The 15861-nt window shown below is 38.7% G+C and overlaps 1 protein-coding gene across 1 annotated transcript in view; it reads right to left on the bottom strand.

Annotated features, from left to right (window-relative positions):
• Positions 1-15691, bottom strand: part of LOC135479481 (uncharacterized protein C5orf34 homolog) — a 26889-nt gene extending 11198 nt beyond the window's left edge. The window contains exons 1-8 of the mRNA XM_064759331.1: positions 15554-15691; positions 14236-14383; positions 11421-11560; positions 9758-10652; positions 7564-7783; positions 5593-5716; positions 4035-4199; positions 1832-2047 (exon numbers count right to left, since the gene is read on the bottom strand). Coding sequence (XP_064615401.1) covers positions 1832-2047; positions 4035-4199; positions 5593-5716; positions 7564-7783; positions 9758-10652; positions 11421-11560; positions 14236-14383 — 1908 coding nt within the window. The 5' untranslated portion in view covers positions 15554-15691. The remainder of the gene's footprint in view (positions 1-1831; positions 2048-4034; positions 4200-5592; positions 5717-7563; positions 7784-9757; positions 10653-11420; positions 11561-14235; positions 14384-15553) is intronic.
• Between the last annotated feature and the right edge of the window lie 170 nt (positions 15692-15861).

Below are 15861 nucleotides of genomic sequence, written 5' to 3'. Positions count from 1 at the left end.
AAAATAGCCACCTCAACACTCAACTACACATTTGTATCCTGTAACCCTTCTAATTTTCAGGATATGTTACTTGGAAGTGATTAAAGCAGAAAATTGCAATTCTCAGTTTTTCAGAGAAGTAAAGACCAATTATATGTTATTCCTTGAATGTACTAACCATGTGGGGAAAAATATATATCCCTTTTGCAACTACAGGGCATACTGGTTATCAAAACCAGGCAAAATGTCCCAAAAAATAGAAGAATTGCAGAGTGTGTGTTCACAGCAAGTGTTTCCTGCTTTAGGGTATTATCCCAAACAGGCAAAGCAAATAATTAATAAAACTATTGATCATTAAAAATAACTAGTAAAAAAAAGGTTTACTACTGATTTTAAATTACAGACATTGGTTACAGATGCTAGATGTAGTTCGTGACTAAATAAGATAAGATAATTTTGTCTTGAAATTGTCAATAAAATATGACGCCTGTCTGCAATATGTGTGTATGCATACTCCATAAAAACTTGAGACTTTGTTATAAAAATAAAGGCAACTCTCTTATTATTCAAAATGGGTACTTTGAATTTTTATTTACCAAAATATACGAAAACTCATAATTCTAGACATATTATTGTTTAATTAAAACACTATGTAAAGTTAACAAAAATCATGAAAATGTTGACTGTGCCCCATTTTCCACCCATTTAAATCCACGACTGAATGCCCACCTAGCATAAAAACGGAAATCTGATGGAGGAAAATGAAAATATGGCCCATTGAGGTAAAACTTCCTATTTCACAAGACTGCTTATTCCAGTATTATGCTTGTACCAGGTCTCTGACTTGAAATCAACAATAATTTATAACCATGAATGTTTTCTCAACGAAAAAGTGAATCAAAACAAACAGAGAACCGATACTGGCCCAACTGGTGGTCGGTTCTTCAGCTGAGAAACAGCTGAGCTTAAACAACTTAACAAATCAAAAATACTCTGAACTTGCCTAATCTTAATAATTTGCGGTAATCTGCAGCCTGTTCTACTCTTAATTTTAAACAAATAATGAGTCTACAAACGCTTTATTATCTGACAGGACCAATTTGACGGACTTGACTGAAAAATGAAAGTAATGAAAACGAGGCTGTTATGTATGCATTTCTAACCGGTTTACCCATTGGTGCAATCGAGACTAATGTCCAATGAGCATCACTGTTCTAATTATAGACTATAAAACAACTATGGTGGGATACTTTTGCCACCTAACCACCATGTGTGAATTGATTTCGTAACAAATTTATGATGGCCAGAAGACAGAAAATTAAGCGCGACAGCTTAATGTAGGCACTGCTGAGCTTAAAACACACATAGTTAATAAAATGAACCAGTGCTTGATTACAAACAGAAGTTATGATGGCGGATTTCCGGTACCAGGTATAGTTAACAACAAGCAGACAGGATAACTACAGTCTGGCCAGACAGGGGCCTCTGGTTAATAAGTCTCATTAGCCCTACGAAGGGCAGGGCTGTTATTTACAGCCCTGCCCTCTAGGGGGGCAGAGTGCATGTTGAGAGGGGCGGGGCACTGCAGCCCTCTACTTTGCGCAAGCGAGAGTTCTGGTCAGAGCAAAGACTTTAAAAATGGTACTTGCTGCTTGGCGCTCAGCACTGAGAGGTTAGAACAAGGAAACAGTGTCTTTGTCTTTTGTCTTTGGCATGAAACTTCAGCATGCAACTGAAAACTTGTGTTGAGTATGGCGTTAAACCTGAAGCATTCATACTCACATCATGCTAGGGGTATTACGTAAGCTGTGCCTAAAAACCGTGAGCTAAAAATCAAATCTTGAAGCTGTACCTTTGGCTGTGAGCCATCTCCATCGCCATAGGAACCAGAAGGACTTCCATCCTTACAGCTCTCTGACATCATGTCCAGGGCTGTCCGGTCAGCAAATACGATTCTAATCTTTCCATTCGTATAAGCCAGGAATTTGCCCAAGCCTGGAATGTTATGTTCACATTTCACCGTTGACCGTGCTTCAGAGATGTTAGGCGCAGTTTTCTCCTGGTTGTACTGTAACAAACAAAAACAAAAAATATTATTTATTTAGGTATTTTCTTCTATTTTCTCCTCTGCAATATGGAGAGTCTTTATGGCAGGACTCGTTTGTACACGCAAGGTAAGGTGTTTGACATCGATTTCAAAATAACATGTATTCTTGTGATTTAACAAGAGGTGTCCATATATGAAGTTGTGAATATCAACATACTGTGGGAACACAGCGCTCTCTGGTCTAAGGTATCTTATTTTTATTTATTTATTTGATTGGTGTTAATACTTCACTTATACAACGGCAGCCAGCGTAATGGTGGGAGGAAACCGAAGACACTCACTCCCGTTAACAGGTTGAAGGTATGTCATAGGTCTGTATATTTATTTATTTGATTTTGTTGCTTTATCCCATACTTTGGGTGAGCCCAGAACTTTTTCTTTACATGTAGGATAGCTGTGAGTTTTATGTGTTCTGTGGAGGGAGACAGAGTGCCCTGAGTAAAACCAACAATCTCTGGCAAGCCACTGAGAGACTTTCCTTCGACTAATGTACAGACTTGCCTGTCATACAGGTGGATGGTCTTCAATGAACAGACGATTATGTAAACACCTGCAAGACAGTCATTCCCAACATGTTGTCATAACTTAAAGTAAAAGAAAGCTAAAATGTGAAGTAAGGTTCATCATACAGACAACTGAAAACTATGTGAAAAAATACTTATGTTTATTTTTTTCAGATTTTTTTGCTAAAAGTGTTGAAAGGTATTCAAATATTTGAATACTACTGTGGGGTTTATGAGCCATACTGACAATTATCTAGAATCTCTGACGTCACATCACCTTTTTTTTTACATTATATCTATTATCTTTAACTCATGGGTAAGAACAGTTATTCCAACATTCAGTGTCGTGATTTGAGTAGGAAAAATTTTCTATGACTTCACCTCCTTAAGCTCCGATAGTATGGGCCATAAAGTCCACCTTAGAATTCAAGTGTTTCACAACTCTTTCCACAAAAATCACAAAAAAAAAAAAAATAAATGCAAGTATATTTATGCATAGCTTTATGTTGTCTACATAGAGCTGCCTACTTCGATTTTTAAAAGTCTTTTCAGCCAGGCATTTATGAGTAAGGAAATCTATAAACAGGAGGTGAGCCAAAATGTGCATGAGATTGGTAATTTTGTCTGGGCAGGGATTCCCCAAAACCTCTTCTTTTCCTCCATATCTGCAATATAGATAGCCCTGAAAACAGGGAGTCCCTGTAACAATGGTGTTGCAATTCACCCATTCACTTGGATGGACATGCAGGCAGACAGACAGACAGGCAGGCAGACAGACAGACATGCAGGCAGACAGACAGACAGACATGCAGGCAGACAGACAGACAGGCAGACTGGTAACCCCATGACTATGAATTCCCAGACCAAGGCCGGGACTGAACCTGAACTTTGTGTGCCTGGTTATTAGGTATGTATATGTACATGTTAGTATATGTATGAAATTGTACTTCACAATTTTTCAGAAATACGACCATGAGAAGTCATTAGGTGCATGTACATACTGTGCCTTCTCGTGGCAGGGCGCCTCCATGCCACCAAAGTGCTGCCACCACTAACCAGACATGAGGCCCCACCCAGTCACAATATACTGACACCAGTCCTATTTGAATATACTGACACCAGTCCTATTTGAATATACTGACACCAGTCCTATTTCAATATACTGACACCAGTCCTATTTGAATATACTGACACCAGTCCTATTTGAATATACTGACACCAGTCCTATTTCAATATACTGACACCAGTCCTATTTCAATATACTGACACCAGTCCTATTTCCTTGCTCGCAAGTACCATTTTTTAAAATCTTTGGTATAATCCGAGCTGGGTTTCTGGTTATAAGGTGATTTCACACTTTACTATATCAGCTACATTCCACATTTAGTAGAAACAATATGGTACTAGCTCTCTTAAATCATCACAGTTTCAGAGGGCTATCAGACCTTCCAGCAGAAAACTTCAGCATGGGATTTAAACTGGACATCCACGTCACAGGTGGCTAAGTACTGCGCTCCTTTACTGATGAGCTTGGCCAGGGAGTACGCCTCCCCGGGGAAATCCTGAGGAGGGACTTTCACAGAGTAAGTTTTCTCTTCCACCAGGTACGCCTGCAACAAACAGTACATCAATTAGTTTTTTTTATATAATAACTCTTGAAAAATGTCACAAAAATGTCAAGAGTTTTATCCACGAGTATCAAGGAATAGTACACTGTCTGTGTTCATTTATTTCTCAAAATATGACAGTATGTCACAAATGTGAGAAATAAATCGACAAAAACTGTCACACAGTGAGAAATAAATCCACAAAAACTGTCATAAATGTGAGAAATAAATCAACAGAAATTGTCATACTGTGAGAAATAAATCAACAAAAACTGTCATAAATGTGAGAAATAAATCAACAAAAACTGTCATAAATGTGAGAAATAAATCAACAGAAACTGTCATACTGTGAGAAATAAATCAACAAAAACTGTCACACAGTGAGAAATAAATAAAAAAAAACTGTCATAAATGTGAGAAATAAATCAACAAAAACTGTCATACTGTGAGAAATAAATCAACAAAAACTGTCACACTGTGAGAAATAAATCAACAGAAACTGTCATAAATGTGAGAAATAAATCAACAGAAACTGTCACACAGTGAGAAATAAATCAACAAAAACTGTCATACTGTGAGAAATAAATCAACAAAAACTGTCATAAATGTGAGAAATAAATCAACAGAAACTGTCATACTGTGAGAAATAAATCAACAAAAACTGTCACACAGTGAGAAATAAATCAAAAAAAACTGTCATAAATGTGAGAAATAAATCAACAAAAACTGTCATACTGTGAGAAATAAATCAACAAAAACTGTCACACTGTGAGAAATAAATCAACAGAAACTGTCATAAATGTGAGAAATAAATCAACAGAAACTGTCACACTGTGAGAAATAAATCAGCAAAAACTGTCATAAATGTGAGAAATAAATCAACAAAAACTGTCATACTGTGAGAAATAAATCAACAGAAACTGTCATACTGTGAGAAATAAATCAACAAAAACTGTCATACTGTGACAGTTTACTGGTCTAAACTGTCCACCTGACAGGATAACATGCAAATTAGGCACTGCAAGGATTCCCATAATGCAACATTCTCTCGTGGACTGCACATGTTAACTATCCAATAGATTGAAACTCTAGTAAACCAAATATGATCTTTTTATCTATCAATAATGCTTTATAAAGTATTCGTAATTTGCCAACGATTTGCACAGCAGAACTAAAGTTACATGGTAAACCAAGTAATTACAACACTACACAGTGTCTGACGTTAAGGTAAGTCCCTTTAAGGCAGACTCACGAACTAAAGTAAGATTTGCCCAGTATCAAAAAGAGATGCATCTTCAAAATGAGAAATGGAATTTCAAAACACATGAAACAGACTTTGTTTAATATCCATTCATAAGTATGAGCTACAAATGTGAGCCAGATCACATTTACTTACTGCTGGGTTGTCTGCCCTTGGTATGATGTGAAGGAAGAAATGGCCTGTGAGGCCCTGGGATGTGAGGACAGAGTTATCTCCCGGGTAAATCTCCACTTGATGTAAGGAAGAGCTGCCAACAAGTCTACAAACACGTATCACGGAGAAAAACATAGTAAATAAGCCCAATCGGCATACAAAGGGGACTCACAAGTTCACCCAGATAAAGACAAGACAAAGAAAGGGCTAAAGTAAACTAACGTTGGTAAAAGCCGTGACTGGATGAGCATCTGTCCATCAACTCAACGATGCTGCTGACACATACTGTAAAATCCCGTCTTTTAGCTGTGGTAGTTTTCAAGAAACTCCGCCCAGTGGCGACTAAATCTGCATGAACTCCTGAGACCCCCTAACTGTTGATTGGGTTTATGCACACATAATAAAAAGTTTTAATGCTTGTTTCATAAGTGACACATGTTACTTTCTCACCACCCTTTGCATCAGGATCGGAGGTACTTAACAAAGCCAGTTTTTAAGAGCAAACATGAAATGTGACTTTAACACGTACTTTTGGTTGATGAAATACAGCCCCTGCAATGCACTATATGCACATACAGTTGTACATGAAGGAGAACAAAACATAAAAATACTGAAAAAAAACTTGTAAATATTTTTGTATGGTAGTTATTTGGATCCACCTCTTGGAAAATGTCATCTTTGCATAATAATGTTCTAAATAAGGATAAGAAGCATGTCTTATTAATTTATTTCAATGTAAATTTTTTTTTGTTTATAACCAAACACATGTGTTTAATATGAATTGTGATAGTATTTATGAATATATTAAAATATAACCATGACCAAAATCCAAGTTGAATATATTTGTTGACTAAAAAGACCAAATTCTAGTGCAGACATAAATATTAAACATGTGTTATATCTTCGCTAATAACATTATTACACAAAGACAACATAAACCCAAATACCCACTGTACGAAAAATATTTTCACAGGTCTCTTTCTCTCTAAAGAAAAATCAAAACAAATGTTGAAGACCACATTTTCACACTCTTTCATCCAGCCTTGAAGTAATTTTTAGGTTTTCTCCACTTTTCAGAATACTTCTGAAAGTGCAGCCAGATATTTATGTGTTTATTACAGAACTGCGTGACCTAGTGGTTTAGTGTGCTAGCACAGCACAATGTTCCATGAGCTTCTCACCAATGTGAGCGCTCTTGAGTTCTAGTCATGACACCAGCCATGACACCAGCCATGACGCCAGCCATTACATGCCATTAGTCCTTACAGCGCTTGCTTCACATTACTGTCATAAACTTGACCTTTGACAGGCTTGTTTACACTTCACGGTAGATTTAGTTTTAATTGTGTGTCAGTCAGAATCATGCTGTGTAAACTTCAGATAGACACAATGCATGTCCATCAAGTATTGACAGAAACAGTTGTTGAGATACAGATTTTTAAGCTTTCTGATATCATCTTATGCCTCCTCACCGTGACCCCAGTGACCGTGGCATTGTTCAAGATATCTGTGCAAAATTTGCTAGCAGTGGCAACTTAAAGAGTGGTTCCATTGCTCTGAGGAGTATGTGACACCCTGAACACTACAATTATCTCCCCTGAACAAATTCATCTAAGGAGCAGCTTTCCAGTGCTGGATTTCTCAAACTGTGTTGAAAATTCTTCAATGAATAAACTTTTTTTTATTCCAAAATATATTGACGATGAATAAGTGATTTGTCACAATGCTTCATTCATCATACATTGTTTCATCTTTATTTCATAGCTGTTTTTTTTACAAACTTTGTGAAATACCCACCTTGGAGCCATATGCAAGACAAGGATGACTTTGAGCTATGAAAGCCATGTCTGATATAGTGATTATAAGAGAACTTTATGAGATGAACAAATGTTGAAATTTCCTGTTCCCATTTCCACACTTACATGTCTAAGTCAATGAACTTTTATGATTTACCTATAAATAACCCCTTCGGACATGACAACTTTGACCTTTCCCTTGAGGTCTATGTCAGTAGATGGTGACCAGGAGTGCAGGTGTTGTCCAGGGCAGGTCAGTGCAACAGGGGGAGGTAATTCACACATGCAAACTTGACTTTTGTCATCATTCTGGATTGTGTCCCTTTGACCACATGATAGACTGGATGGGTCACTGCCATTGGTTTCTTTCTCATGATCTGGGAAGTGAAATGCCTCATGAAAAAACCTCATGAATTATTGCAACTGATTCAAAGCAAACAACCAAAGAAATGCTGACCACATGACTTCTATATCATTCCACTAATAACGATGGTAATTAATCTGAAATTGAAATATTGATTGTTTTGTCTATCCATTATCAATGATTTAAGCTAATTTCTACACAGTGTATACTTCATGCCTAATCTTTGAGTTGAAGGCATTTACCTTTAAAAAGCAATACGCAAATTAAAAGACAATTCACTTCACCTGATGGAACAAATATATTTATTTATTTATTCGATTGTTGTTTCACACCTACTCAAGAATATTTCACTTGTATGACGGTGACCAGCATAATGGTGGGAGGAAAGCGGGCAGAGCCGGGGGGAAACCCATGACCATATGCTGCCAGAGGTACGACTGGAAACAAGGTCAGCGTGAGCTGGACTGAACTCGCAGCAACCGCCCCGAACAAATATAAGATGAATCAGCTACTGACAAAAAGTCACAAGAATTATCAATACTGCTGACAGTGCAGTTTTTCATCTACAGTGGTTCCATTTAAAGCAACATCTCGAGGCCTCCTTGGCTCACATGATCTAAAGAGATATCTAAATGCGATTACACAGTCCTTCACCAATCAAGTAATGGCCCCAGCTGTTCAAAAATCTATTAGCTAATACTGGGTGTTACACCTGTATTATTTCCAAAGACAAAGTATAACAGCAGCAGCTTTAGTTCATATTTAATACAATGTTACACAATTTTCTTCAGGCTAATAAACCTGAAAACTGTCATAATAATGAAACTCCCACACCCATAAACCTGAACCCTGTCATGTCAATGAAACTCCCAAACCCATAAACCTGAACCCTGTCATGTCAATGAAACTCCCACACCCATAAACCTGAACCCTGTCATAACAATGAAACTCCCCCACCTGTAAACCTAAACCCTGTCATGTCAATGAAACTCCCACACCCATAAACCTGAACCCTGTCATGTCAATGAAACTCCCACACCCATAAATCTGAACCCTGTCAAGTCAATGAAACTCCCACGCCCATAAACCTAAACCCTGTCATAACAATGAAACTCCCACACCTGTAAACCTGAACCCTGTCATGTCAATGAAACTCCCACACCCATAAACCTAAACACGGTCATGTCAATGAAACTCCCACACCCATAAACCTAAACCCTGTCATAACAATGAAACTCCCACACCCATAAACCTGAACCCTGTCATGTCAATGAAACTCCCACACCCATAAACCTGAACACTGTCATATCAATGAAACTCACCCACCTGTAAACCTGAACCCTGTCATATCAATGAAACTCACCCACCCATAAACCTGAACCCTGTCATGTCAATGAAACTCCCACACCCATAAAAATGAACCCTGTCAAATCAATGAAACTCCCCCACCCGTAAACCTGAACCCTGTCATATCAATGAAACTCCCATACCCATAAACCTGAGCCCTGTCATATCAGTGAAACTCCCCCACCCATAAACCTGAAAACTGTCATGTCAATGAAACTCCCACACCCATAAACCTGAACCCTGTCATGTCAATGAAACTTAGCCACCCATAAACCTGAGCCCTGTCATGTCAATGAAACTCATCCACCCATAAACCTGAACCTTGTCAGGTCAATGAAACTCCCCCACCCGTAAACCTGAACCCTGTCATATCAATGAAACTCCCACACCCATAAACCTGAACCCTGTCATGTCAATGAAACTCCCACACCCATAAGCCTGAACCCTGTCAAATCAATGAAACTCCCCCACCCATAAACCTGAACCCTGTCATATCAATGAAACTCCCACACCCATAAACCTGAACACTGTCATATCAGTGAAACTCCCACACCCATAAACCTGAACCCTGTCATGTCAATGAAAACTTCTTGACGACACCAATCACACGAAAAAAATCAATGTATTTTTGCATATATACCTGAATCATCAGCCTGAGCTTGCAGTTTTCGCCACTTCTCCTGAACAAGCCGGGCAGGGTGCTCCCAGTATCGGGGGCAGTCCGAACATGACACATGCTGAGTTACCCAGCAATAATACTGTCTGCATTTTGATTGGTTCTCTCCAGAAGCACCGCCATCTATCGAGCACCATGCCGTACCTGTGTGTAGCGGGCTGAGATCTTTGCTAATTGGACTAACACCGGGGGAGACATGAGGACAGAAGTTCTCCTGGTTACCACGGCGACCTTGAGGACGGGATTTTAGAACACTTGAGGTAGCAGCGCTGGGATTTTGCCGGGACTTTGAGGCAGCTTGGATGTTGAGATCGTGATAGCTTGAGCAAAGCTCGTCTTCTATCGACGATGTCAACGAATCATAACTCTGAACAGAGTGAGAGCTGCTTTCTCCGTCTGAGTACCGAGGATTACTGGACTGCCGTCGATGCTGATGCGGGCGCTGCGCTGGTACAATGGCCACAAAAGCGGATGTCGCTGAAGGCTCTACCGTCAAGCTGCCAAACTGAGAGCCTTTGTGTTTCCGCCTACTGCTCCCTTTCCTTTTAGATGGTTTCCCTGGTAACTTAAAGCTGCCATCTGACTTATCAGAAACACCAGAGTTACTCCCTGCTGACACATGTCTAACTCGAGTTTCCACAGGACTGCTATGCTGCCGTTTTGGTATTGCCAGCTGGGAAGACGGAGGACAGGTGCTGGTTTTGGAGAGGTAGCAGACAGTGAAATCTCGCCCGTGAGGAGAGAAAACGAGACTAGCAAACTCATCCTGTGATGTCAACCGTATGCTGCCATCTTGTAATACTTCTGCATCATCTGTAGTACTGGGCCAGGCTGCTTCAACAATGTTGGAGTAAAGTTGCTAGAAAGGAATCAAGAATACAACACTTTATCTAAAAACAAGCATTTTGGACATTTTTGTTTTTTTTTCTCTCACAAACACATACACTGATTTTTGCTTTAAAACAATACTTATTCCAAAAAGAACATATCATTAAAAAAGAATCAGACACAGAGATTTATTTATTTATTTTCCTGAATGGTGTTTTACGCCGTACTCAGGAATATTTCACTTATATGACAGCATTATGGTGGGCGGAAACCGGGCAGAGCCCCGGGAAACCTACGACCGTCCGCAGGTTGCTGCAAGACATTCTCACTTACCGCTAGAGAGGAAGCCAGCATAAGCTGGACTTGAACTCACAGCAAAAACATCTGTAAGTGACTCCAGGGTCATTACCCTACGAACTGAGCCAAAGAGGCCCCAAAGAAGCCACAGAGATGAATGTACTGTTTACAATTTATGACAATTACGTGAGAATTAGTAATGATATCTCCTGACACCAAGATAAACTAGTGTATCTTTCATACCTACTAATTAATATTAGTAGATTTCATCAAAAATTTATAACAACAACTAACGAAATGTCTCTTCATGTCACGTCTGAAAGCAAAGTTTCACAAATACGTCATAAAATCTATGACAAAACATGTCAGATTTCATGTCATGAAAAATGTGTTACTCATAGATGGATCATCAAGGTGGACTGCATATGACTTAAGACAATGGAGTATTTACCACGTAAACAAAGCATCTCTGTGCACCTAACACTGTCTCAAACAAACCTACCACAATATCCTCCTTTGAGAACAGTTCCTGACAAATATAGGGTCGCTCCGCAAAACGATTTCGGAAGTCTAGAGCCTCGATGAGTTTGTCTCGATACTGGCTGGTGACAAATGCAGACCTCTGCTGAATAACATCCACTCCTAGCGTTAAAAAAAATGGTTACACATGCGTTAAAGTCTGAATGCTGATAAATATTCCCTTGTAATAAATAGCTATAATACATGAAAAATTTATAATGCAGGATATTTATATTTTTTGATACCAAAACCCATAAGCTTACATAAAAAAAAAAAAAAAAATACACATCCCCAAATTACACGAGAGAGTGAGTGAGTGCTTGGGGTTGTTGCAGGATGGACTTCCACCGTTCTTTTATCTAGTGATGCTTCACTGAGACGCCTTACCGAAGGCAAGTAAGCCAACCCGCACGAGGCATTATACTGATACGGGTCAACCAGCAGTTGCACCATCCCCTTCAGGCTGAACGCCAAGACAGGAAGCTGCAACTCCTTCTCTTAAAGTCTTAGGTGTGACCTGACCCAGGATTTGACCCTGGATCTACCACTCCTGAATCAGGCACAAGAGAGGTGATGTAAATGTAATCGTATTTCTAAATTGTGAGCTAAGCATTCTGCATACTGGTGGAATCCTATTTCTAAATTGTAAGCTAAGCATTCTGCATACTGGTGGAATCCTATTTCTAAGTTGTAAGGTAAGCATTCTGCATGCTGGTGGAATCCTATTTCTAAGTTGTAAGCTAAGCATTCTGCATGCTGGTGGAATCCTATTTCTAAGTTGTAAGCTAAGCATTCTGCATGCTGGTGGAATCCTATTTCCACGTTGTAAGCTAAGCATTCTGCATACTGGTGGAATCCTATTTCTAAGTTGTAAGCTAAGCATTCTGCATGCTGGTGGAATCCTTTTTCTAAGTTGTTAGCTAAGCATTCTGCATGCTGGTGGAATCCTATTTCCACGTTGTAAGCTAAGCATTCTGCATACTGGTGGAATCCTATTTCTAAATTGTAAGCTAAGCATTCTGCATGCTGGTGGAATCCTATTTCTAAGTTGTAAGGTAAGCATTCTGCATGCTGGTGGAATCCTATTTCTAAGTTGTAAGCTAAGCATTCTGCATGCTGGTGGAATCCTATTTTTAAGTTGTAAGCTAAGCATTCTGCATGCTGGTGGAATCCTATTTCTAAGTTGTAAGCTAAGCATTCTGCATGCTGGTGGAATCCTATTTTTAAGTTGTAAGCTAAGCATTCTGCATGCTGGTGGAATCCTATTTCCACGTTGTAAGGTAAGCATTCTGCATACTGGTGGAATCCTATTTCTAAATTGTAAGCTAAGCATTCTGCATGCTGGTGGAATCCTATTTCTAAGTTGTAAGCTAAGCATTCTGCATGCTGGTGGAATCCTATTTCTAAATTGTAAGCTAAGCATTCTGCATGCTGGTGGAATCCTATTTCCACGTTGTAAGCTAAGCATTCTGCACACTGGTGGAATCCTATTTCTAAGTTGTAAGGTAAGCATTCTGCATGCTGGTGGAATCCTATTTCTAAGTTGTAAGGTAAGCATTCTGCATGCTGGTGGAATCCTATTTCTAAGTTGTAAGCTAAGCATTCTGCATGCTGGTGGAATCCTATTTCTAAGTTGTAAGGTAAGCATTCTGCATGCTGGTGGAATCCTATTTTTAAGTTGTAAGCTAAGCATTCTGCATGCTGGTGGAATCCTATTTCCACGTTGTAAGCTAAGCATTCTGCATACTGGTGGAATCCTATTTCTAAATTGTAAGCTAAGCATTCTGCATGCTGGTGGAATCCTATTTCTAAGTTGTAAGCTAAGCATTCTGCATGCTGGTGGAATCCTATTTCCACGTTGTAAGCTAAGCATTCTGCACACTGGTGGAATCCTATTTCTAAGTTGTAAGCTAAGCATTCTGCATACTGGTGGAATCCTATTTCTAAGTTGTAAGCTAAGCATTCTGCATGCTGGTGGAATCCTATTTTCTAAGTTGTAAGCTAAGCAATCTGCATACTGGTGGAATCCTATTTCTAAATTGTAAGGTAAGCATTCTGCATACTGGTGGAATCCTATTTCTAAATTGTAAGCTAAGCATTCTGCATACTTGTGGAATCCTGTTTCTAAATTGTGAGCTAAGCATTTTGCATACCAATGGGACCTCAGTTAATAAAAGGCTCTATCATATGAAATATAAGGCTCTATCGCCTTTCATATATTCGGGTCTTTACTATAACAAAGTAGTGGGAAGTCTGCCAGCAACCTGCGGATGGTTGTAGGTTTCCTCCGTGCTCTGCCCGGTTTCCTCACACTATAACGCTGGCCGCCATCATATAAGTGAAATATTCTTGAGTACGGCGCAAAACACCAATCAAATAAATAAATACATAAATACTATAACAAAGTGGAAAGACACTAGCAGGAACAGAGTACCCTATTAGCACTTCTGTTTTTCTGGACAAATTGTAATTCTGTGAATTTTACGGTGTAGTCTTTTTCCCTGCCAGCCTCTTATTTTTGGGTATAGGTGCTGGCTTGGTATCACAATGACGGGAACTTTCTAAACTTTAGGCAGGTATGAGTTTTCATGATGAAAGTCTGAAATTCTATGCAAAAGGACACAAGGAGAGATTAGTGATGAGGTTGCTAGTGACTGCACTTTGTAACATTACCAGGCCACGCTCTGTGACATCTAGGTCAATCAAAACAAATAACAGGGGCGGGAGTTATATTATTGAACAATTGAAGATATACCCAGCACAACCCCTCATAACGACACATGACACACAACACCTACCCTGTACAGGGTGCCGTGACTCTGGCCTCGCCTCCTCATACTGGAACACTGATCCACACGGGGACAGCTCAAGTCTTGATCCGTCAGAATAACGAACTTCTGTTGTGTCATTTATATACTGAACCATCAACACAGGGAAAGCTGGCATCTGCAGACGACACAACAGTAGTGGACATTTAAGTTAAGTCAAGGTTTTTTTTTTTAAATCCTTTTGAGTTTCAGTTTATTTATTGGTATACATAACATACATAACTTCTGTGTTGCATACAAAATTAGTGTTTTTACATAGATAGATACGCAAAACACTGGCAAATGTTGCATTAGTACGATTTATTATTATAGAATAAATTAATTATATTATTATACGTATGGAGATAAATAAGAATAATATTTTTTGCTTTGAAAAATTTCAGCGTTAATTTAATTACGCTTTGTCGTATGTGAGAAAGGTCCGTCAGCAACCTGCAGATGGTCTTTATGCTCCCACAATAATGCTGGCTGCCGACATATAAGTGAGATATTAATTTCTTTAGTACAGTATAAAATATCAATCAAATAAATAAATAATTTGGGTTTTGAACACTGGGCTAAATTAATGATGCAGGAATCTGACATGTGGCTAATCTACATACTATTATCAATTAACACTTCAGGTAGTACACTTCAGGTAGACCACTTAATCAGGCTATACTTAATCATAGTGAACAAGTATAACCTGGCTACATGGGCTTACTTCAATAAACTTAACTATTTTTGTACATAAGGTCTTCTATTTCACATCCTTTGGTAAATTTGGCAGGAATTTAAATCGAAGTAATTTAACATGAGAGTTTTAAATAATTCATTTAAATTAAATGTTGAAGTATAACTCTGGTGTTAAAATCAATTTTTATTTTCTTTCTTAAGTTTTCAGCTTTGCATTTAAAAATATTTTTAATTCACGAAAACTCATTTCTCTGAATTGATTTTTCTGTTAAATGACAGCTTGTAATTTATAAAGTATGATGGCTGTAGGGTTTACTCTGCGCATACAGATCACCCTAAAGACCAGAACAGATGTCTGTAGGCTCTACCTAACTTCTAATTTTTACTGTATTCATATGTATTTTGGCTGTGGTATTGTGTCAACAGGCTTTATAATATCATTAAAAGACTATGAAAATATACGTTGACTTTAAATGCCGTTCATGTAAGGCTACCGTAAAAACATCTACGTCCAGGCACTTGATGTACGCGTCCTCAACACAGATAAGTTGTTGCGTTTGTATGTGATGTTTTCATCTTATTGTGTACATAATCATTTTTGGCTTAATCTTACCTCTCCCACTTGAGCTATCGCACGTGGAAAAGGACCAGGGGTTTTACATCATCACATTTTGAAGCAGACAAAGATGGCTTGAAAATATAATCAACAAAAGAAAAACAAATGACAAGTCTAAACACAGCCGACCCACATGCTCTTGGCCTGAGTGACAAGGGACGTAACCTTGTTGGCGAGCCGGTCAAATGCGCGGGACATTTTGAGGGTCCTGATGGTAAGATATCATGGAAAAAATTTCCTTCCAACAGCTATCACATTTGTTTCCACTAATTTGAAATCTGGATCGTTTAAAATTATTTTTCAGT

This window comes from Liolophura sinensis, chromosome 12 (genome assembly GCF_032854445.1).
Source record: "Liolophura sinensis isolate JHLJ2023 chromosome 12, CUHK_Ljap_v2, whole genome shotgun sequence".
NCBI classification, from domain to species: domain Eukaryota; kingdom Metazoa; phylum Mollusca; class Polyplacophora; order Chitonida; family Chitonidae; genus Liolophura; species Liolophura sinensis.
The sequence above is the reverse complement of the archived record's forward strand: the minus strand, read 5'-3'. Positions and strand labels throughout refer to the sequence as shown.